At 39.1% G+C, this 24,419-nt stretch overlaps 1 protein-coding gene across 5 annotated transcripts in view; it reads right to left on the minus strand.

Moving 5' to 3' along the window:
- Nucleotides 1-9,692: 9,692 nt before the first annotated feature.
- Nucleotides 9,693-24,419, minus strand: part of LOC148029064 (bark storage protein A-like) — a 31,980-nt gene continuing 17,253 nt past the window's right edge. The window contains exons 4-6 of one of the 5 annotated variants that reach the window (XM_087687818.1): nucleotides 14,676-14,924; nucleotides 12,535-12,714; nucleotides 9,693-9,978 (exon numbers count right to left, since the gene is read on the minus strand). In XM_087687818.1, coding sequence (XP_087543944.1) covers nucleotides 9,886-9,978; nucleotides 12,535-12,714; nucleotides 14,676-14,924 — 522 coding nt within the window. In that variant the 3' untranslated portion in view covers nucleotides 9,693-9,885. Of the gene's footprint in view, nucleotides 9,979-10,507; nucleotides 11,333-12,534; nucleotides 12,715-14,675; nucleotides 14,925-24,419 lie in introns of those variants that run through there. The other 4 variants (XM_087687819.1, XM_087687817.1, XM_087687820.1 and 1 more) reach the window with 4 other exon arrangements.

A 24,419-nucleotide genomic window follows, 5' to 3' on the forward strand; every position in this document is an offset into this window, starting at 1 on the left:
TAGCTAGATACAGCACATATGGAAGCTTTAATCATGATTTCTATTGAGGGAGGTGGTCTATAAGAGATGGACTTTACTAGAGACATTGAAGTCGCATGGAAAATTTGTAAAACATCAAGGCTATCTATGGTGCTTCCCAACCTTAACTTGTAAGGTTCTTTATGATCATCTTTTATTATATTTACTTTCATGTCATCTTAAAGTTAATTTATGTAACTATTTCTTGTATTTGAGCTTTTATAATATGTGTTTTGTAGGTGTGAACTTGCTTGCCAATTGACTTCTTCATCTACTACTTAAGGAGTTAAGTTTTATCATTCTATTTGTATTCATGTTTGGGATGCTTAAAGAGTTGTTTTGAAGCTAACATAACATCTCCCTGTGTAGGTGATGCTTTTTTGTTTGAAGATGAATCCTACGATGGAATTTTGGGACATATGCATGCCTTACTTTGTATAAGAACATGTCCATGGGGATTATGTGTCCTCCAATATCGAGATAATAGCTAAGCTTCTAGTAAGCTCTTAATATAGCTTCAAGGTAGTTGCCTCTCATTTTGTAATATGAATAGAGCTACCTTGCATGATTCATTACCTCTCTGTGAATTATCTTAGATCTCAGTTTGTCATTGAGAATGCAAATTTTAATATAAAAACACCTCATTTTGCAATCAACTCTATCTTACAAACTTGAATTTTTAGAATGCAAAATTATTTAGTACAAGGTATTTGACAATTAAATTATGAGCTTTAATGTAAAATACCTTGAAATTTTAGTCAGTAAAGCTCTGAACTTTAAGTATCAAAAAGAAATTGCAAGTCCACACATCCAAAGGTTTTCATATTGCTTGGAAAAAATGATTTTTGTGAACATTGAAGTTAGTCCATTAACCAAAAGAGGAATCATTTGCAAAATGTGGTATAGTTTATAGTGCAAAGATTAAAAAATGTCCAACGTTAATTGCAGAGACAAGGTGGCTCCATTTTTGTGTGAAAGGCCTCGTAACACACACCTAGCCCTTCAATACTAATAAAGTAGTGTGATAAAAAAATAAAATATCAAAGAGAAGGAATAAGGTTGTAGAAATCAAAGTTACTTTGAAAAGTGACGAATTCATTCCTCCCCATAAAAATGTAGCCACCTCTAGTACACATTGCATCAAATACTAAAAAGGAAACTTTTGCCAAAATAGGTGAGTATCCTAACCCAAAGCATCAACTAGAAGTGATGAGCAAAGTTAAGCACTTGGTTAGGAAGTAGAATCTAAGCTTCAAGAGCTAGAGATAGCGGGAGACATGAGTGCACTTGGATTGTCCAATGCTACACTAGTGTCAACCCCCATTAGCTCTAACACCTTTGGGAGACCTACTATCTCAAATCCACCTAACCAAGAGGAACTCCAAGGTGGCATACCCTCATGATGACATAGCTATGACATAAGAACCAAGAACTTCCAATTTCAATATATAGATCCAAGCATCATTGCAACTTGGGCTTAATCAATCTAATGGTCCCATTTAAAACCTTAGTGAAGGAAAATTTCGTTCTTTACCTTCAAAGCTTGGATCAAAGAAACTAAAGTAGAGATAGTTGAAGTAGCTCCACAAGAGCCTCAACAAAGACATATTAAGAGCATGCACTTCAATCAAAATGAGGCCAATGGCTTCCAAGTCCCTTCATAGGGAGTGGGTTACTAAGTTATAAGGGTGATTTTCTCTACCCTTATGGCATCCTATTTAGGAGTACATATCAAGTATGTAGCTCCCTCACCCATGTGGTTGGCGTCGTGTTGTAGCGTGTTGATAGCTCCACCCTCCACCCGTGACAAAGTCCCTTGTTGTGCCTCCGGCTATCTTGTACATACTCGTTGGCTATGAATATGACTTGTTGCCCTCAAGATGGGCCCTTGTGCAAACTGGTGAGCATGTTATGATCTGTGTCGCGTTCTGTGTCATGTTGGGGTGTCCCATGACATGTTGAGGTATTGAGATGGAAATGTTGGGGAGTGGGTCTAGCGCTTCTCTGGAGCCTAGACGAGGTCAAGAGAGGGCACTGTTTAGGTATCCGAGGGCCGGGGACCATCACACTTGGCAGAAAAAATGAAATCTTAAGAAACTTTTATCTAGTACCTACTAATATCATTTTTGTTTGCATTTCAAGAACTCCGTGAGTTGGTATTACAATCAATTCATCATCCAAGACATTGTTAGGGTTGGTGACCAAAGGTCTTAATAGAATGACATGAAATGCATTACAGATCTTGATGTGTTGAGATAGCTTGATTCTAACCTTGCTTTCATAGTGATTTGGTTATCTCAAATAGTCTAGAATACCTTGAATTAAGCTTCTTGCACTTTCCTAATGATCTAAAACTCTTTTTTGGTCTTATCCTTTAGAAAACCATATCACCTTCTTTGAGCACTCTCTTGGGCTTTTGAGAGTCTAAGTAAGCCTTCTATATTTCTTGAGCTACCTTGATATCTTGGAAGATATGATTGACTTGCTCATCTATTTCTTCTAGCTTATCTTTTCATAACTTTATCTTGACATTTGGATTTGAGACATTTAAGGGGGTGATAAGTATTATTGGTCACACAAGGATTGGAATGGTGCCATCTTGATGATTTGATGATGATTAGTTAGCCATATGATTACATATGTCGCTTGAGAAGATTGGTTAGGGATGCTACTATAAGATAAGTATCTTTATGAAAATCAAGTATCATCTTGTAAGTCCTAAGAATCTTCTAATCTCCTTGATCGACCTTAAAGGCGAAAAATCTAAAATGTCCACCTTAAATGGAAATTCCTTCAACCGAAATTACGTACTCTAGATATTTAATTTGGTCAATGCAAAAAATAGCAAAGAATATATAAGATTGTCTTAATCTGGCATTCATGATCTTCAAGGAATTCAAAATACACTAAAATATCATTGAAGGACACTAGTAAAAGGTTATCTAAGTAGGGTTGGAATGTGTCCTGCATTAATGGATTCAAAGTGAACAAGCTATTATGTAATCCAAAAGGCAATAATAAGGATTCATAATGTCCATAGCCAAGTAATAAAGGCTATCTTCAAATTATTTTCATCCTTTATTTTTTGTACTTGTACCTTGATAACAAATCAATCTTTCCAAAGATTTTTGCTCCATGGAGTTTATCTAGAAGCTCATTACTTTGGGAAATAGAATATTTATTCTTTATTTATACTTGATTTAGGCATCTAATATGATGTACCTCAAGCTAAAGGAGGTAACATTTAATAGTCGCTCAAACACTATTACATGAGCAACATTATTTGAATGCTAATAGTATACATGGACTTTATTAGATTTAGGGTTGCAGGATTGCAAGTGAAAAACTTAGAGAAGAAGAAGCTTGAGAGGGCACAACTCAAAAGTGTGTTGATGAGAGTATTAATAGAGAAGATTTACAAGACTAAGTATACCCTAAAGTGAATAGGCATATATACAAGGATGAGGGAAAAAAACTTCCCAATGAGGGAGAAAGGTGCCTCAATGATCTTAAGTGTGTTCACACACATCACTTCCAAAATATAGTAACAAATCCCTCTTCGTAGTGGTACAATAAATGAGAGCTAACACTCATGTATCAAGAAGTGCCATACCCAATCAACTAGATCAATCCACAAAGGGAAGTAAGCCCAAAGCTTTGTTGAGATCTTCAAACTTCTCACATGGCAATGCTTTTTAAGATGATTTGCAAGGTTTTTTCGTATTGGCATATAGGTCAAGCTGATCTCTCCTCTACAGAGAGTCTCTCCCTATCATAATGATAGTGCACCTCAATGTGCTTTATACATACAATGTGCTTATACATACATGGAACATTGGATTCTATGCAAATACCAAACCGCTCTAACTATCAATGAAGATAGTGGTGGCAAATGATTATCCAACACCCAAATCAACCAAGAAGCTAGACACACTCAATCATAGTCATGGAAGCTACCATGTACTCCAATTCATAACTAGAAGTTACCATAGTGGATTGCTTCTTGCTCAACCATGATATACATGAGCTACCAAGCATGACGCAAAAACCACTCATGGATATACATGGATATCATAACAACCAACCCAATAAGAATCTAAAAAACCATGCAAGTTCTAGCAATGATGATCCCCCCTTAAAATAAAATAGCCCCAAGGTGCCAACTACACTCAACTAGTGAAAGATTTGATTCATTGCCTATCAATGCTTAGTGCTTGGGCTATGCATGAACTTGCTCATTGGTGTGACTACAAATTGCATGTCTAGCCAACATTCTTGACAATACATTGTCTTTGTTTTGAGAGTATATAAATCAAGCATTCAACAACATGTTGATAAAGGAAGACATCAAAACTATCTCAAATATTATGAAGGCTGAACTTTAAACCTACCTCCATAGAAATAGCAATAGGCTTGCAATCTTCAAGACCAAATCTCTACAATAATGTCTCAACATACTTTATTTGATACAAAGTAATACCTCCATCACATTGATTAAAACAAATGCCCAAATAATAATGCAATAGACCCAAATCTAACATGTCAAAAGATGAATTCAACTCAATCTTAAAATCAGCAATATGTGTCTCATTAGGACCAATGAGCAACATGTTATCAACATAAGCCACAATGATAAAGGCATATTACCGTCATATCTAACATATAATATGCTCTCAATGGGACTATTTTGAAACCAATGTGCAATCAAGTGTGATGTATCTTATCATACCAAGCTCGAGATGTTGAGGCCCTTCACCATAAAACAACCAATTATTAAACCAAAGTTGAAAGGAGCACAAATTGGACAAGATAAGAGAAATAGAGAAAGCATCCACAGCACAAGATTGGGTACAATCTCCTCTCGAGCACCTCCTCAATACGTGTATTTATAATATTAGAATAAGCTTTTTTACCCAAAATACATTAAAAGTATCATTTTTCTGTTCCTTGCTTTTTCTCACTTAGCATTACTTACTTTTATACAAATAAATCAAAAGATACTCTATTATAATGGCCTTTTAAAAATAGTATTTTATATTCTCCAATAAAAATATCAAAAATAAATATATTACTCATGTGTACAAGTAAAGTCCTTGCGCTAATAGGCACATATAAAATATAATGCTTCCAATAATATTTTTTCACACTGAGGAACACATAAATTCCATGCATTCAATTGTGCACTCTAAAAATAATAATTCCACTTAACTCCATCTAATTACTACTCACCACACCACAACACACATTAGTATCCTTCCATCTATCTACCGAGAATAATACAACTAGTATCGTACATACACGATAAGTCATGGATTATGCAAAAAATGAACAAAATCCGCAATAATGATTTTTTGTAAAATGTCATGATAAACATAATTCTATAATACGAGATGCTTGATTTAGTCAATACAAATCCTTTTTTAATCTACATACTTTGTTTTCTTTACCCTTCAACTTGCATAACCATAAGGTTGAAAAACATATATTTTCTCATATGAGTTACCATTCAAAAACATAGTTTTGGTATCTAACTTATGTGCATTTTATCCATTATGATATATTAATGCAGTGTAGAAAACTTCTAGAATAGGGTGACATGCAAAAAGCAAGTGGCTTTTCAGCTAGTTTTGGGAGATCTCGTACACAAAGAGGGACTTTCGAATTTGCGCGTGATGCGATCGCAGTTTTCAAGCAACAAACAGCACTCCGAATTGGAAGAAGAAAGAGCAATTTGGGAGAATTTCGATAGGTGTCATGGGGTTTTACCTCCCTTTCAGAGCCAACGAAACCATCAAATTTGTGGTTTGAGTAGCAAAGAAGAAGCTAATGTTTAATACACGTTTTTGGTCTACCAGGGAGCTTCAAGAGACCTAATGCTTGGAGATTGCTTCCGAGTAGTCCCAGACAAGGATTTTATTTATCTTCTCAGGTTCTATCAATACAAAGTGCTTTGATTCATTGAGCTTTGTCTTTATCTTGTGAATCCCTTGCGTATTCTTTTTTGTCTCTTCTATCTTATATTCTCTACTTCCTTCTCTCTCTAATTCCTAGTGGATATATATAACCTTTCAACTAAAACCCCTCCGACAATGTAGTCTTGATTCTACCTCTTACAATGAAAATGAGGACTCCTAAACTTCTAAGGTCTTCTATATGAATCTCTCTCTTGGTTTCTCTCCTCTATCTAGCTATCATATGGAAGCTTTGCCAAAATCCTCTCAACTTTTTTCTCTTTTTCGTAATTACAAAAAAATCTAAAATATACCTAGTTTTTTCCCTTTTTTCTATAATCATTAAAAGCTTTATCAAAATACACCTAGCTTTTTTTCTATTTTTCATGATCACACGAAGCTCTACCAAATTTAATCCAAAATTATTACCTCTAAAAGACTTCACAAAGCAATAAAGGTGGTTAGAGAATGCACTTCTAGAGAATTTAAGGATACTCCAAAGATAGACCTAGAAGACATTATTGAATATACAAATCGGATACCAAGCCATGATAGTCAAGCTTGAGTTATTCATTTCGTAGATAGTTATATTATCCAAGTTGAAAGGATTATTAGAGTTGAGGTTGTTTGTCGATGGAAAAGGATTGTATTCATGGCTTTTATGTGCTTTGATGATTATACTTGTGAAAATATAAGAAGATTTAGTGGATATATAGCTATTGAATCTATGAGACTAGCAAAGGCCATTGATAGTTGGCCTTGCTTTGAGGGCCAATGAGAATGTTGGAAATAATGAAATAAGCCCAAAAGGACATCGCTTGTGGTATTGAAAGCCAAGAGCTAAGTGGTAAAAAAAGGTCAAACATGTTATTACTTCAACACATTAGACAAAGGAGCATAAAGGGCTCTAAGTAAATACCTTGATGGCCTATGATAGGGATGTAGAACTTTTTTATTTTCATTTCTTGGATAAGGCTAGAAGATTTCTAGACAAAAGGTGGAATGACCTTGAGGCTCACAAGTCCTTGCAAGGACTATGATGGAATGGCTTTGTGAAATTCAAGATCCTTGTGAATATCATAAATAAAGAAATTTAATTCTAATTAAAAAATTATTTTATAATGGTCGATTAATTATGTGTTACTTAAGAAACGTATAATGGACCTTCTATAATAGGATAATAAAGGAGAGGTGTTTCTAGATGTCAAAAGAGTGTGGTGGTATAATCTATTTAGAATACTAAAGCATGTTAATTGCATGGTGTAGAACATGTGGATGGTGGTCTCAACGATTGTATCCTAAGGATGGGTGGATCCAATTACTTAGATGGTTTTCTATGTAATACCCAAGATACAATTGTAATATCCTAATAATTATACTGTGAAATTTGCTAGTTTTATATCTTCACCCAACCTCATTTGATTTATCATTTGGGTTCAGTAGATACATCTCATTTTCTACCTGCCAATTTTGTTGTTATTTTCCTTATCATTTCAACATTTGGTTATAATCTTCTTGCCAACCTTTGGAGACAAAAAGAAATAAGAAACATAATCAATTACAATTCAAAAATTTTACCTTAGGTTACCAAGATATGGGTGACTGAACATGACCAATTTTCCCCCTACTTTTGATGATAAGATGAATATATATTTACTTCATTCTTTCTTCCAAGGTAGATACTTCTTCTTTAGATTTTCCACTCATTGAGTTGCCATGGGCTCTAATTCCTCTCTTTGCATCACTCTCTCTAAATTGTTCCATTTTAAGTTGTTATCCTATAGGATAATTATGATAATAGACTCTTAGATATCCCCCATCTTAGTACACTAAAAATACTACTTATTGCCCAAACTTCTCAGTTTTTTGATACACACAAAAGCATGCCCATTTGTTGTAGCTTGGTTTGCTTGACGTCCATCAATAACATAGTTACTCCCTTATTTGGTATCCTTCCTATTTTTGGCTATTCCTTGAGATGTCTCACATTAGGGGTTTAGATTTATTAAGAATATATTTCAATGATATGGACTCATTGCCTCAAGACGTGTCAAGAAGGATATTCAATGGTTGATAAACCTTACAATCTATTGGGTTGCATCATCTAAGGAGCATATGCCTTACAATGTCTACGGATTTCATCATCTAAGGAGTGTGTACTTGCAAAGACTTATCAACTTTGAATAAGTTTTTTTTAATGTTAAGTCATATTGGCAAAGACTATAAGATTCAATGAGCTTGATCGACTCAAATGAAGGGAAAAAGTATCATCCTTTTATTACTTCTTTAATCAATTCCCAACTTTGAGGAGCTTCAATCAAATCATTTTCTTTACACTATCATGGATGAATTCAAGGACCTATATATAGTTTTACATTGTCAATATGCAATAGAAGTTTCAATTTAGATTTTAGCATATGAGGTGATTTTTTTTCTGAACCAAAAAATCTATACATGATTGGGTGAATACTTTCTATCAAACATGAAAATATAAAACCTTAAATTTTTTTGTTTTTGAAATCTTAATAGTTTACATTCATCCATATTAAACTACGAAAAGTATAGAATGAAACACAATTTCAACCATGTTAATGAAAAGAAATATTTTAATTGAAGTAGTGTAAATCACGAAGTACATGAGCATCAAAGCTCAAATTTTTAGCAAGGAAAAGTCCATGGACTATGTATTACTCAATTAGAGTGCAACACTAGCTTACAATATGTATACAAACCTCAAATATCTATTTTTCCTTAATTTGAATTACTCTTGCAAAGGTGATTGCTATAAGAATACTAAACTCTCACTTATCTTTTTCTCAATAGAGCTACATTTATGTTAACATAAATGTGATTTGGTCTCGAAACATTAGAATATGTCTAGTCACACATGACTAACTAATCAATATTTATATAAATCTCTAAGTACAATATTATATGGCAAATGTCTCCACATCTATTAGGGCTTATAGATATTAGGGCGAATTGGATTTATATCCTTAAATTTTTCTTTTGCATAAGACGTGAAAGGTGACTTTATAGTCTTCTTATACCATTGAGATGTGGGCAAATTTAAAATCTCAAAGCTATAACTCAACCTGCTCAATTTTCAAGCATAAATTGAAAACATATTAAATTTTTAACCAACTAGCAACTATCAACCACTAAAATCATCCATATGCACTATTGGTTCCACCAAAATTTTGCTTTACCAATGATGGGACAATGAGAATTTATGCATTATTAAGCTATAGTTGTATTAAAAAAGGAAAAATAACCCATTCATGGCCTCAATTTAATCTTCTATGTCTTGCTTTACTTTAGTTCCTTCAATGCTACAATGATTGGACTTGCACAAAGAGAAATTTCATTTCTTAGAGTCTTGTACATATATTGTCCATACCTATGATTTGACATCTTTGATTTGAAAATACACTAAATTTTTTAAAACCTCGTGTTTTTAGTATTAACACCTCTATCTCAATATTTGAGAAGATGACATGTTAAGCCAAAGCAAAGGGACTAAACATTTGAGTAAGAAAAGTAGTACAATAATATTTATTTATAGGCACTCACAAGTCCAAAAAGAAAAGTAGTACAAAGTCTATAGCTTTTGAGGATAGCACAAATAGTGACTCGGACTCCTAACCAATTGTGTTTGCCTAATTTGAAAACCCTTATTTGCAAATTTACCATAAATAAAGCAAACCCTTTTTCAGTTCAATTTGTGAACATCCCCATTTAATGATATCCTTTTGAATGTGAAAAAGTCTTTTAAATGATTTTTTAAATCAATTTATGCATGTAGTATGGTAATAAGGGGGGACTCATCACAAATCATGGCATATCAATTTAAAGTGATGTCTTTTGAGGCTAATTTTACTAAGACATTAGCTAAGCCCAAACTCTCTCACAAGCTTTATTGCAAAGCAAGGTAACCATGAAATGTTTTATCCTTGACACCCTTGAATTGTTGTGTTTTAGCATGAAATATTCCATTCTCAAGTAGGTCCTGCAATTCATAAAACACCAAGATATCACATTTATGTATGCAATAGTTTTTCAATATAACTGTTTTTGTTTCCTTGGGATGAAATGAAGAGGCAAAGCATGCATATTAAACGTTTCATCAAATGAACTTTTCTCACTTTTTATTGCCACCAAATGCATTTAGTGGCTGCCATCTTGCAAAGGTATTCAAAGGTGGAGCAATATTTGGGATTTTAGTAAGAAGCTACTCATGAAGGTTGATGCCATTGTAAGGACATATCAACCAAGGGCACAAAATGTGAGTTGTTGGTGGTGGTGATAGCTAAAAGAAGGGACAATTGGCCCACCTCCATTATGGTTTTTGGTCAAGGTTACTAAGGTGTCAAAAAAAATGTAAGCCCTCAAGAACGCTAACAAAAATGGCCAACTTCTACAATTTGAGGTTTTAAACAAATGCAAAAGTGAAAAAGCTTGGGCCCAAGAGCTACATTAAAGACTTTGAAGAAAAGGCCTAAAAGATTCAAGGATTATTGCTCCTTCCTTTAGATACAATGCCATGCTTTGAAGATTAATGGCGACCATTGCATATTATGAATTCAATGGCTCTTATGGCTCTATTTGTTGGAGGCAAGCTTTGCTTGGAATAAAGGACGATTAGAAAAAAAAATGTTGAAGGTTCCATTGACTAACAAGACTTATGTGATTCAAAAGATTTGGAGCTACGAGAATGTCATATTGTTTGGGGCAAATCTAGCCATGTTTTGCAGCTGATCCAATATTAGTGAAGCTTTTGTTAGTACTAGGTAGGTATGACACCACAATCTTGTAAGCTAGGAAGCATACAAATTAAATCCTTTGCCTAATTGTTTTCCACCAAGAGATGTATATATTTTGCCAATCAATTAGTGTACATTTTTCTTTGCATTAAAACAACTTTTGTAGTTCTTGTGATGTGAAAGCTTGGATTCAAGAGACACCACATCGCACAGGTAATTATTCAAAGTTTAAAAGGATTCTTTTGGGGGGGCTTGAATGATGGTTTTCCCTCATGAAAAGCAAAAGGAGTTTTGCCTTCCAAAATGGGAAGGGAACGTTGGGGCATTTGAATTATGGTTTTCCCTCGTTAAACCGAGAGAGTTAGAGGATGGATTGTTTGATGGTGGATGAGACTGTTGTCATGGAAGACGACGACGACGACGAGAGAAGGGAGAGGAATTGGCGCAATACGATGATGCCATTGATGGCTGCCAGGCTCGAGAATATGGTAGCTTCGTTGGACTCGTCAGGCCCACCGCCCGCCAGATCGGATAAGGCTCGGAACGCTATGAACGACACGTTGTTTGTGAGGCACGTCTGCACACCATCATCGACACAGCCTTCCATCAATCAAACAATCATCAATCGGTCAGTCAATCCATCAATCAATCGATTGATCAATCGGTCAGTCAATCACTGCATTGGTCAGTCCGATTCCTTCGAGGCTTTTTCATGTCAGCCTGTATCATCAGCTCAGTCGTTCACTTGGTCAGTCAATCGATCAACTGGTCAGCCGCATTCCTATGTGGGTTTTACATGTCTGCCTCTATCACCAGAACATATGCCATTCTAGACCAGCGTCCAAGAAAAATATTTTCACCAGTGTTTCTATCAATGGCGTGATTTGCATTCTAGTATGGTTTCTTTGGAGGACATAAGGTATTCTGCCCCAACCCAGGACTAAAACAGTGCAATGAACCCAATTGGGTGGTGGCTTTGCACTCTACATGAGCGATACAATAATTTCTACCAATGGCATGATTTTCATTCTAGTGTGTTTTCTTTGGCCAACATAAGATATTATGCCCTAAACCAGGACTAAAACAATGCAATGAACCTAACTTTGTGCTGGCTTTGCAGTTTGCATGGGTGATACAAGAATTCTTGTATAATAACAAAGTAATCTTTCAGATGATTCCAGTTAGGAAGAACTTAAGTTAACCTTACCTGATGCTTTTTCAATTCTACGTTTGCTTGCACTTACACTAAGCCTATCTTGATTCAACTGTCATTCTTACATTGTAGAACCTGCATATAATTTGCCTTCTGCCCCAGCTGCTTTTGGCATATTAAGCTTAAAAATAATGTTTATCCTCCTTTTATGAGTTCCATCCATCAGCCAACTATTCCTCATTTTAATTATTGTTGACGATTACAGTTTGGCGTGATGCTTGGCCAGATTTGCCTGGTTAGAAACCAATACATAATGGAAGCCATTGCTTCCTTAATGGTAAAAGTGAGACTACTCTTCCACCTCTTTCTTATGATTATGGTTTGTAAACTGTACAGATTCATGACATTACAATTAATTTCTGGCTGTTATGCTATTTTGTATAGATACTTGTAAACCCCTATCCAGTCGATTAATTGATTACAAAAACAATCACTTGTGTGTTTTTTCGGGGGGGTAGGTTTTCTTTTTCCTACATTACACTAAGGCCCCAAAATTCCTGCCCTTTTTGTTTTAATTGTCGTTGCTTTAATGAAGTGCTGATTTTCTTGTCATGCTTTTTTGTGTAGGTTTCTGGATTTCAATACTTACAAGGGCAACTGCTGCTGTTTCCATGTCCACAGGTGATACATCAAAGGTCTCGTGCAAGAAAGATCGATAGGCGGCATTATCCAGGAAAAAATTGGACGAGACTCCCCTTGCTACAGTCACCACCTTAGGTTGAGTTGAAAGGCAGGTGGTCTCATTGGTGCAGTATTGTAAGTCCAGACCCTGCAACAGAAAACAGTACCCAAATGAGTGACCAGTTCAGTCCTGAAACAAACCGGCAAAATGCTTGACAGGTTCTCCTTATTAATTGTAAAATTTGAAGAGGTTACTGTGCTGTCAGTTGTCTATACCAGACTGCTCTCATAAACGTCATTACACTACTGCCCTAATCTCAGCATACAAACAAACATGGACACAGCTTAAGCCTGAAGAATACCATCCAAATATGTGATCTTTCAGCAGCACAGAACTCCTTATATGTAAATCTCTCAAACATTATGATCTTTCTACAGAATACAGACACATCCAAGATGAAAATTTGTCTTTTAGAAAGGACTTATCTGCCCTGATATGTTAATCCACAGTAAAGAGTCTGGTACCCCATGGCTGATATTATTGACTCAGCTTCATTAGCTACCCTACCAGTGCAAAGAACAGATACCTACTTCAGGCTTCCTGTAAAACTGTAAAAATTGCTAACTCTGTAGATGTGCTTAATGAACAGCATTTCAAGCCTGACGCCTCCCACCCCGATCTGTTCATTTGTGATTGCTGTGTGGATTGCACCGTCCAAGGACAATCACAGAGAACTTCTGGAGTTTTGATGACAGACAAACTGCAAGATGCCTTTGGTATCTTCTGTGCTCCAAGAAAAAACAGGACTACCCTAAGATTCTGGTAGCAACCTCAACCCCATCCATTTCCGTGACCAAAGGTTGGTTACTTCTGTAGTGTTACATGCTAGTTGCTTCTGGAGTTGTAGATACCTTCCCAACAAATTCAACCCCATCCATTGGCTGTTGCTGCCATGGGTCCGTTCCAAGAGTGGTCTTCGCTGGATAAGTTACCTACAAAGAGAGCTTGTGCCATCCCCACTTCGTGGATCATCTCATTGCATCTCAGCTGACTTTCTCTAAAGTCCAAACCATGTGGAAACTCAACTTTAAACCCAAAGACTAAGCAAAGCAATAAGTAAGGCAGCAGGCTGCTGACCTTTAATTTATGTGAAAGCATAGATGGCACGATGCCAAGTGCTGCTTGTGCACTAGTCCAGAAGGCCTGCCTGCAATGAATCACTTAAATGAAGCATTAAAAATGCAACAATAGCTTGAAGATGCATATATTGAAGCTAGGTGAAGTCGGGTTGCTAACCCATGAAAATGACAAAGAGTTGTTTTGACAACATGATTCTTTTCATCTGCTGTAAATTCAGTTTACTGTGTATGGGGAATTATTCTCCATAGAAAAGATGCCGAGTCACACAAGCAGATGTTTAAATCAATTCCAGCAGATGTATGTGGCATGCTGAAGAAACATGCACCCAGCTTCTATGTCCCCTCAGGATCGTTTTCCTGCATCATTTGCTTGTAACTTTCCCATTGGGCCAATATCGTGAAGCCAAACATGCAGCATCTGTGATTTTAAATCGAGCATCATTCTACACCAAAGCGGAACCTTTCGGTATACTTAACACATCAACTGTGAGTGTGTACCATATCCTAAATCTTGAAATGCCACCACTTAAGCATGAACAGTGTCGGTCACATTGACAGACAAGGCTCAGATAGAGCTGGTCACATTGACAAGCAAAGAGAATGAAGATTTGTGCTTATGACAATAGTAGAGTCGGTCACATTGACACAAATGTTCACACTCATCACAATGTGACATCTGATGCCAGACAAGGATACTATACTCCATCCACCTCCAAATCAAATCTCCTCCATATCAATCACTGGACATGTGGGTCTTAGATGTAATGCCTGCCTAATTCAACTCCCCTACAATATATTAATACACTTCTAACTAATAGTTGCACAAGTTGTGAACTGCTGAGAAACTACATGAAATTGGAGGTTCTGCTTGAGGATTGTTCATGCAGAACCTGATCTGTCTAACATAGGAGAGAATTGTAAATTATTTGAAGCAACTCAGGAAAAGCCCTGGAAAAATCAGCAACGGACCTCATCAACAATCCGTGTTGCGATGGTGTAGTAAGACTTGTCAGCTGGCACCCAAAAATAGCGTTGTCTGACCTCAGGAGTTCCTCTGACAGAAAACACCTCCTCTTCCTGGTACCAAATGTTGTTAAGAAAATTGGTCCTGTTCCCTGGAGGATCGTTGTAGTTCCCAATACCCAAATAACCTATATCTCTTGTGTAATCTCCATTCTCTTCAAATGCAAGTTCATCGTCAGCACCTTCCCCATACCTCTGCACAACAAAAGGGGAGAGGACCCACAGGCTGAAAAAGGTATAAGCAAGCAAAAGAGTCTATTAAGGATCAAACACTCTGTAAAGAAAGACTAATCTAACAATGGAAATGAACAGAAAATCAAATTATTCTAAGCTACAGACAACAAGAAATTTATCAAGCTAAGTTACAAGCATGGCTTGCCATGGAACATCTTCTATTACCATAGCACAATGTAGCCATGAGCTGCAAACCAAGTACAAGAAGTTGAAAAGACAAGAAGGATAAAATTGTGATAATGCCAAAGAATGATGCTACATTAGCACTTCTTGCCTTTTTATACTAAACCCTAAATCTCTCATCTCTCTTGGTTGAGTATTTACAAGGTTTATAATTAGAATAGGCTTCAACTCTCATGTTAATAATTTGCTTCATTACAAATCATCCTCTCCTAGAGATGTTTTGTCCTCAAAACTGAAGATAATGAAGTAGTAGGCAAGTTGTTAATGAAGCAAATTATATCCATGAAAATCCATAAGCATGTGGAAGCACTTTGTGAGAAAAAACATCACAATAAACCCAAAACAGTGAAGTGACTGCTTGCTGTCCAAACAGGGCTGCATTAGTAAAATTGCCATAACTTTTGACTGGAGTGTCCAAATTCAGTGTTTGAGGTGCACAGATGAAGTACACAACCTAAGGTATTATCCCATACCATCAAGATCGCTTTTTGATGTCATTAAGGCAATTTAATTAATAACAGTATTTTAAAATAGCAAGCTGTCCCTGCACAAACTATCATCATTTATCTTGCAAAAGCCATGGAAAAGTGTCCAAATAAGAAGAGGGTTGCCAAGTGGACTCTTCCATAGGTAGCCCCTTCCATTTGATCAAAAATTCAGTGAGAGTTCAGTTCCTAAGAACTTTTTCACGCTTCCCAATAATCTTCTCAAGTTCATAGACAATCAACCCATCTTCATCAAGTGGTGGAAGCTCCTCAATAACTTGTACATCCTGCCCAATATACTTCTTCAATTGTGATACATGAAAAACATCATATATGCGAGTAGTTGAAGGCAATTGGAGCTTATATGCAAGCTCTCCAATCTTTTCCAATACCAAATATGGGCCATAAAATCTGTGAGCCAACTTGTTATTTCCACCCTTAAGGGATGTATAATGAGTCTTGGGCACCTTCAAGAAGACCCAATCCCCAATATCAAACTCCATGTACCTCCTTCTATCATCAACATAGGACTTCATGACATCTTGTGCCTTTCGTATGTTTTCTTTACATTGCTTCATAAGCATATCCATTCTTTCTAACTCATCCTTCGCTTGTGGATTCACATCTTCATGAAACATGGCTGAAGGAATTTGAACCTTGTATCCATAGAGTGCTTCAAAAGGAGCCATCCCAATGCTCATATGATATGTATTGTTGTAGCAAAATTCAGCAAGGTGCAGCCAATTATCCCAAGATGATTGCGTGTCATGACAATAATGTCTTAAGTATACTTCCACCCATCAATTAACCATTCCGGTTTAACCATCGGTTTGAGGGTGGTAAGCGGTACTTGGGGCGAGAGTAGTGCCCATGGAAATAAACAAACCCTTCCAAAAATTTCCCATGAATCTAGTGTCTCTATCCGACACTATCCTCAAAGGCATACCATGTAGCTTGAGCACTTGTTCCATGAATTGGTCAGCTACTTGCTTTGCTGAAAATTGTGTCTTGATTGGAATAAAATGGACTGATTTGGTAAGTCTGTCCACCACAATAAAAATGCTATTCCAACCGTGCCTTGTGATAGGGAGGCCCATAATGAAGTCCATTGAAATATCGGTCCATTTTCTTTGTGGGATAGACAAGGGCTTAAGGAGACCGGCTGGTAATAAAGATGAATCTTTATTTTGTTGACATTTCAAACAATGAGAGACATACTCCTTCACATCCCACCATAGGCCTTTCCAATAGAAACTCTTGTACACTTTGTCAAAAGTCTTAAAGAAACCAAGATGATCAACCAAGGGCAAAAAATGCATTTCTTGAAAGACTTTCAATCTAAAGTTGCTTTGAGGGATCAAGTAGACCTTTCCCTTGTACCATAAAAGTCTATTATGCCATTTAAAATTTGGATATTCTTCATTTACCCCTTGCTGTAATTTCTGCATTATTGTGACAGCATGTACCTCCATCATACATTCCTCTTGTATGTCATTTATCCAATCTTTATATATAGTGGAGACGATAGATACATTATATGCCCACATCCTAGAGAGCGCGTCCGCCACTACATTGCCTTTTCCAGCCGTATATGCTATCTCAAAATCATATGATTAAAAAGTTGCCAACCACCTTCTCTGCTTAGGAGACAAGTTGGGCTGAGAGAGAAAGTACTTCAACACCCTATGGTCACTTTTCACTTTAAAGTGACTTACATAGAGGTAATTATATCATTTTTTTACTGTGTTGGGATATAAAGGCCCGGTAACCTCCGTGTATATAACACACGCACATTGTACATGTGAACGCACCCTTTACGTGTCCTAAGTATAAATACATTTTATTCTTTGTGTACCAACACATTGTTGGTACACTCTTATATTCTCGTACTTTCACTCTGCTCACACTGTCTCTAGCCGTCATACTCATACACTCCTGTTCGAACTCAAACTCTCTAAGCTGTGGCCTTACAGTCCAACAACTGGTATCAGAGCTTATGGTACAAGATCATCAGGTCGTGCAGGTGCTCGCGATAGGTGTGCAGTCGGCTAGAGTTCGTGTCCAGCTCGGCTGGAGTTCGTGACCAGAATGGAGTCGGGCGACAACGCTGCTGAGTAGCATGACCAGTCTACACCAGGCAACAACGGCATCCAGCAGGCGTGGGCCAAGCAACCAGCATGGGCAGTCGGGGCGACTAGCACGAGCAATCGCGCCAAACACGCATCGTGTGACGGGCTACAAAAGGCAACAGATGTAGGACTCGCGACGACTAACAGGCATACACGGCATAACATGTGGCAAGTCGACAGTGGATCAACAGACCCCTTCCCCAAGTCCAACAACTGGCGGGCAAGCGTCAGTCAGACGTGATGCGATGAGGGTCAACGGACCCCCCCCCCCCCCCCCATTAGTACCTTCGTTTTTTTTAAAAACAAATCAAATTTTCTCTAATCCCCTCATTAGCCTTGGCGGGTGTTCACACACCAGAGGCACAGTTTCAAAATCTGTGCAAATCGGGCCACAGAATTTGGGGCTTTTCTCAGATTTGGCATCATTCATGCTTGTCAATGAGTTTTTAGTCAGAAATTGCAAACATTGCGTGCGGTGACCTCAATTAAATTGGGGATTTTGCAAATTTTGTCAAAATTTTGCCTTTCTTGGGTAAAATTTCCTGACATTGGATCCCAAAATTTTGAGGTTTTTCATATATTGGCAAAGCTTTACTCAGCTGGGTCAGATTGACTGACATTCATGCAATTTTGGACTTGAAATTTTGGGGATTTACGCAGAATTTGGTAAATTTCTGCATTTTCTGCCTGTGCAGTGGCTAGTTAATGTATAAACGGCTGAGATTTATTTCTGGTTGAGGAAAATGGCTGCAACTTCTTCCAATTCAAACATCAAGAGTTTGATGGAGATTAAACGGTTTGATGGTCATGGATTTAACCTTTGGAAAGATTGTATGCAGGGCATTTTGTTCCTGAAGGATTGTGAGGATGCTTTGCAGGAAGATAAACCCGCACTAATGTCTGATGCAGATTGGGCCAGAGTGAATAAAAAGGCTGTGGCTTACATAAAGATGGGTGTCACTGATGACATTCTGATAGACATTAAGGGCTTAGACATTGGTTATGCAATATGGAAGAAGCTGAAAACTACTTATGAGATCACTACACCTGTTAATCAGGTGCATTTAATGTGCAAGTTGGTGAATATGCGACTGGATGAGTCAAAGCCTGCAGCTGAGCACTTGAGTGCATTTACAAGGATTCTAAATCAGCTCAAAGATGCAAACTTGGACTTTGATGATAAGTTGAGGGCGATCTTTTTATCATGGCACTGTCGGACTCATGGGAAACCTCGGTGGTTTCACTCAGCAATAACCCCAATCTCTCATATGATGGGGTGAGGGGTTCTATCTTGAATGAAGAAATTAGACGTATGTCTAGTGGAGAAGGCAGCAACTCAGCTTATAATGTAAGAGGCAGGGCTGAAAAGAAAAATATATATGCAGGACAGAGAAACAGGAGCAAGAGTAAAGGAAAGGATAAGAGTGGCATCACTTGCTATCATTATGGTCGGAAGGCCACAAGAAACCTGACTGCAGGTACTACAAGAAGGAACAAGAGAGAAAGAAGAGTGCAGGAGATAAAAAGAAGAAGGAAGAAAAGACAGATGCATTGGAGACATCCAAAGGCAAAGAAAAGGCCAATGTGGCCTCCAGTGTGGTCATAGAGGAGCTTTCAGATACAGAGGCTGATGTATTATGTGCACTTGATTATGATGCCCTTGTATGTCACATGCAGGATATGCAGATTACCAAGGTTGATGTGATTGATGCACTCTTGTCAGTTGATGATGGTGTCACTCAGACTTGGATTGTAGACTCTAGTGCCTCTTTCCATGTAACTCCTTGCTTAGAGTATTTTGCTATGTTTAATGCAGGCAATCATGGAAAGGTGTACCTTGGAAATAACCATGCTTGCAGCATTGATGGGATTGGCACCATACACTTGTCTTTAGACAATGGTCAAGAACTTGTGTTGAAAGATGTCAGATATGTGCCTCGCATTAAAAAGAGTTTACTATCTGTTGGTCAGCTTGACTTGCATGGCTACACCACACTGTTTGGTGGTGGTTTGTGGAAAGTAAAAAAGGGTTCCATGCTGATTGCAAAAGAAACCAAGAAGGGCACATTGTATTGTTTGCATTGTAAAGCCTTGAATGGCAAGTTTCTTACAATTGCTGAAATTTGCAGCCACTTAGAGTTATGGCATAAGAGATTAGGCCATATGAGCCAAAAAGGACTTGATGTTCTTATCTCTCTGAAGAGGATTGATGGAAAAGGCTCTAAACTTGATTTTTGTAATAAGTGTCAGTTTGGAAAGCAAATAAAAATTTCCTTTTACTCTAGTGTCTCTCGTAAGTCCAATGTCTTGGACTTAGTGCATTCTGATGTATGTAGTATGCCGTGAAATCATTGGATGGTGCTGCATATTTTATCTCCTTTATTGATGATTGTTCCAAGAAGATTTGGGTGTACTTGCTGAAAAAGAAAAGTGAAGTGTTTGCTGTTTTTAAAACTTTTCATGCATTTGTGACCACTCAGATAGATAGAAAGCTGAAATGCTTGAGAACTAATAATGGGGGTGAGTTCACATCGACTAAATTTAAGTCATTTTGTGACTTACATGGTATTAAGAGGGAGCTTACAGCCCCTTACATTCCTTCTTCAAATGGGATGGCTGAAAGATATAACAGAACTTTATGTGAAAGAGTGCGGTGCATGCTGTCCACTGCCAATCTCCCTCATGCATTTTGGGGAGAGGCACTCAAAACCGCGGTTCACATTTGCAACCGCTCTCCAAATAGGTCCTTAAATAATGGCATCCCTGAGGAGGTTTGGTCTGGCAAATCGGCCTCATATGACCATCTACGTATATTTGGCTGTGATGCTTTTGTACATGTTCAGGATGAGCTGAGGAACAAACTTGATCCAAAATCCACCAAAGGCATTTTCATGGGCTATGGTGATGAGGGTGAATTTGGCTACAAAGTGTGATTACCTCAGTCCAAGAAAATTATTCGCAGCCGTAAAGTTGTGTTTAATGAGGCAAAATTGCTGAAAGGCTCTTTAGCCTCTAATGAAGATCTGAAAAAGGTGAAATTTCAAAGTATACAGCCACCCATAACTTCAGAAAATGAACCTCAAGGTGCTGTACCACTGGCTGAAACTGATGATCAGCCAGTCACTTTTGAGCCAGATGATGATGGACAGCAAATAGAAGCACAAGGAGGTCATGGACAGCAAAATAGGCTTGCTGATTATGAAAATGCGTGCTGGAAATGAAAATGAAGGTGCTGTACAGCATGAACAGCATGCTGAAAATGGTTTACAGCAACAAATGAATGCTGAAAATAATATACGTCCTGATGTAGACCCAATTCCTGACAATGTTGATCATTGGGTACGCAGGTCTACACGCGTAAGAAGGCAACCACATATGTTTGACCCCTGCTTGCATTATGTGATGCCTACAGATAAGGGTGAGCCTCTTACATACAAAGGGGCCAAGTCATGTGAGTTCAACAGTAAGTGGGAGCTAGCTATACAGGAAGAAATTAAATCTCTATATGCAAATGATACTTGGGATCTTGTGTCATTACCAAAGGGAAGGAAGCCACTTCCAAAAAAATGGATGTACAAAGTCGAGACAGTTGATGGGAAACCCAAGTACAAGGCAAGGCTAGTTGCCAAAGGTTATGCACAAAAGGAAGGAATTTGACTTCCAAGAGGTCTTCTCACCTGCTGTGAAGATGGCCACTTTACGTGTGCTTTTTGCTCTTACTGTTGTTTTGGATTTAGAGCTGTATCAAATGGATGTAAAAACAGCTTTCTTGCATGGTGACATTGATGAGGAAATCTACATGAAACTGTGAGAGTGCGCAACGGAAGAGGAAATACAAACACGGAGGGAGAGAGAGAGAGAAAGCAGAAAATAAGGAAGAGAAATCTGCACTGACTGAAATGAATGCTGAATACACTGAAATGGACTGATCAGTCCTTGCACGCAGCCCACAGCGTCAGTGAGGGCACCAGATCAAGCTGATGACGATGGCAGCACCACCACGGGGGAGAAGGAGTGTCGGAATCTGCAAGAAGACAAGTGACCAAGTGGGGAGGGGGGCTGCCAATAAATAGGCAACGGACAAACCCTAACCCTAACCCTAAAATGGGCGCAAACCCTAAAAGTGCCCTAAAATGGGCGCCCCACAACAGTGACCAAAAAGTGGCCGGGCAGCCAGTGGCTGCCCACTAAAAGAGGCCAAAAAGAAATACACAACCTAAGACAGCCAGTCGAGAGTGACTAGCCTCCCCCATCATAACACATGACAGACATGTCAGAGCTCCTAATGTCCTCGTCTGACTCAGACTGAGGCTCACAGGCAGGAGATGACAAGGCATGACAAACATGACTGCTAACACCCCCCTCTCAGATCCTGGATGTGGCTGAAGGCCAAAGAAGAAATGGATCCGGGAATGGCAAGAGAAATGCCAATGTCGATGAAGTCCGTCGATGTAGACTGCCGCTGAAGGAGCTCCTCACGACCCTGGGAATCCCCCTCTAAAACACTAGGGGCCAGGGAATCCACAGCCGCATCACCGAGATCGTCCCCCTCTGAAAGGGATGGGGGGTACGAGGGAACCACTGGAGGAGAAGGTGGGGGATGGGAAGGAACCTGTGGAATAGAAGGTGCACGAGCGGGAACGGGTGTAGCAATAGAATGCCTCGGAGGACCCTGCATCAAAGAAGGGGAATGGAGCTTGTAAAGCCCGCTCTCCTGCCAACCTGTAGATAAGACAGCTCCTGTAAGAGAATCCTCAATAACAACGGCATGCTTGGTGAAGATCACTCATGTGCCAAGCCTCGTAAGGCCATAAACTGAGAGGAGGGGAAGGCCCAAGTCCGGAACATGTAGGGCCTGTGAAAGGAAGCTCGTAGGTCGGTCTGTAAACAAAGGCAATGTGCCAACACCACTAATAGGCACCGATAAAATGTCACCAATAGTGACTGAACCCTCGGATGAACGGAGATCCTGTAACAAATCACCTCGGGGAGTCATATGACTCGTAGCACCATTGTCCACTAACCAAGGCTGCGCAGAAAACACTGCAACCACGGAAGAAGGATCCTCCTCCAAAGCATGGATATGAAGGAACACTGACTCATGGGTAACAGCTGGTGTAGAGGTAGAAGAAGGCTCCGATGTAGATCCACCCTTCGCTCCCGGACGAAGGTGAGGGTACTTCTTCCAGCATTTCTTCTCGGGATGTGTCCCTTTCCCACAGTGTGGGCACTTCGGTCTCTCTGAATCTGAGTCAGAGCCTGAAGAACTGTCCTTCTTCTTAGCCTTTAACTTCTTTGTCTTCTTCTTCTTCTGTCCTCCCGAACCTGCAACAAAGGCTCTAGTGGAGTTGGATCCACTAGCACTGACCTCTCTGAATCGCTCGTCATGCTCCAAGACAAGCGAGAATAGCTCCTCCCATAGAAGCTTCTCGCGGGTCCTCGATGTAAGAAGGCTGGTGTAGAAGACATCAAACCGAGGCGATGGCAGCTGAGTCAAGAGAATCATGGCCATATCTTCAGAAGATATCGTCCGACCGAGGGATGCAAGCTCATCCCTCATATCCTGTAATCTGTTGATGTGGTCCTTCATGGAAGGACTATCATCAATAGCGAGCATCCGCAACTTCTTTTCAAGAGATATCCGGTGGGCAAACGTCTTCTACTGATAGAGAGACGCAAGCTTTCTCCACACATCTGCTGCAGTCTTCAACCTGTGAACATGAACAAGGACAGAATCCTGCAAACTCAGAAAGAGGAAAGATCTGGCTCTAGAATTGAGCCAATCCCATAAGGCAGCACGATCCATAGATGTCCCATCTGCGGCATCCACCTTAGGCCGGGGAATAGGAACAGAAACAAGCTCCCAAAGATCGAAGGAGTCCAAGATACACTCCACCTTGCAAGACCATAGAGAAAAGTTGGAGCCATCCAACCGGTCCTCTTTGGACAACTGAGGAAGTACGGGTACCTGTACAGGGGGTACCAAAGGCTGCATCGTCGGCCCACTGGAAGGGGATCGCCGAGATACATGAATAGAAGAGGGACAGGAACGAGGAATAGACTCCATATGACGATCCTCGCGATAGAAATCACGCCTCCGTTCAAATGAGTGTCGAGACAAAAGCTCGTCATCTGAGTCATCAAAACCTGTAAACTGATGAGAAGACATCTTCCAATCTGCAAAATACCAAACACCAAAGAAAACTGTGCCGATGCCGAAGAATGACCACCAAAAGGGTCACCAACCACCAGAAGAACCACCAAACTCTAGGAAATTAGGTCGCCTATCACCAGGAGGTGAAAACGCAGCTGTGTAGGGCACAAAATCCGGAGGGAGAGTTGCCAGGCACCAAAACGCAGCCAAAAAAAGAAGCGCCAGCTGGAGATGAGCCGCCAGGAGGGTAGACGACCAGCGTGGATGCAAAACGCAGCCTGTAGTGGAGTCGCCCAGCTGAAAAGAAGGCCGCCCAGCTGAAAACGCAAGGAGACAGGGCTGGTTGATGACGTGGCAGCCTCTGGAAGGGGCTGATGCAGCAAACGCAAATATTCAGACCACCTATGCAGCAAACGCAAATATTCAGACCACCTGGAGGGGCCGCCTGGCTGTTGGAGAGAAGGGGGGCAGCAACAGATGATAGGTGTGGTGTCTCTCTAGTCGA

Source organism: Lygodium microphyllum, chromosome 11 (assembly GCF_053477565.2).
Source record: "Lygodium microphyllum isolate KBCC chromosome 11, Lygodium_microphyllum_v1.1.10, whole genome shotgun sequence".
In the NCBI taxonomy this organism is placed as follows: domain Eukaryota; kingdom Viridiplantae; phylum Streptophyta; class Polypodiopsida; order Schizaeales; family Lygodiaceae; genus Lygodium; species Lygodium microphyllum.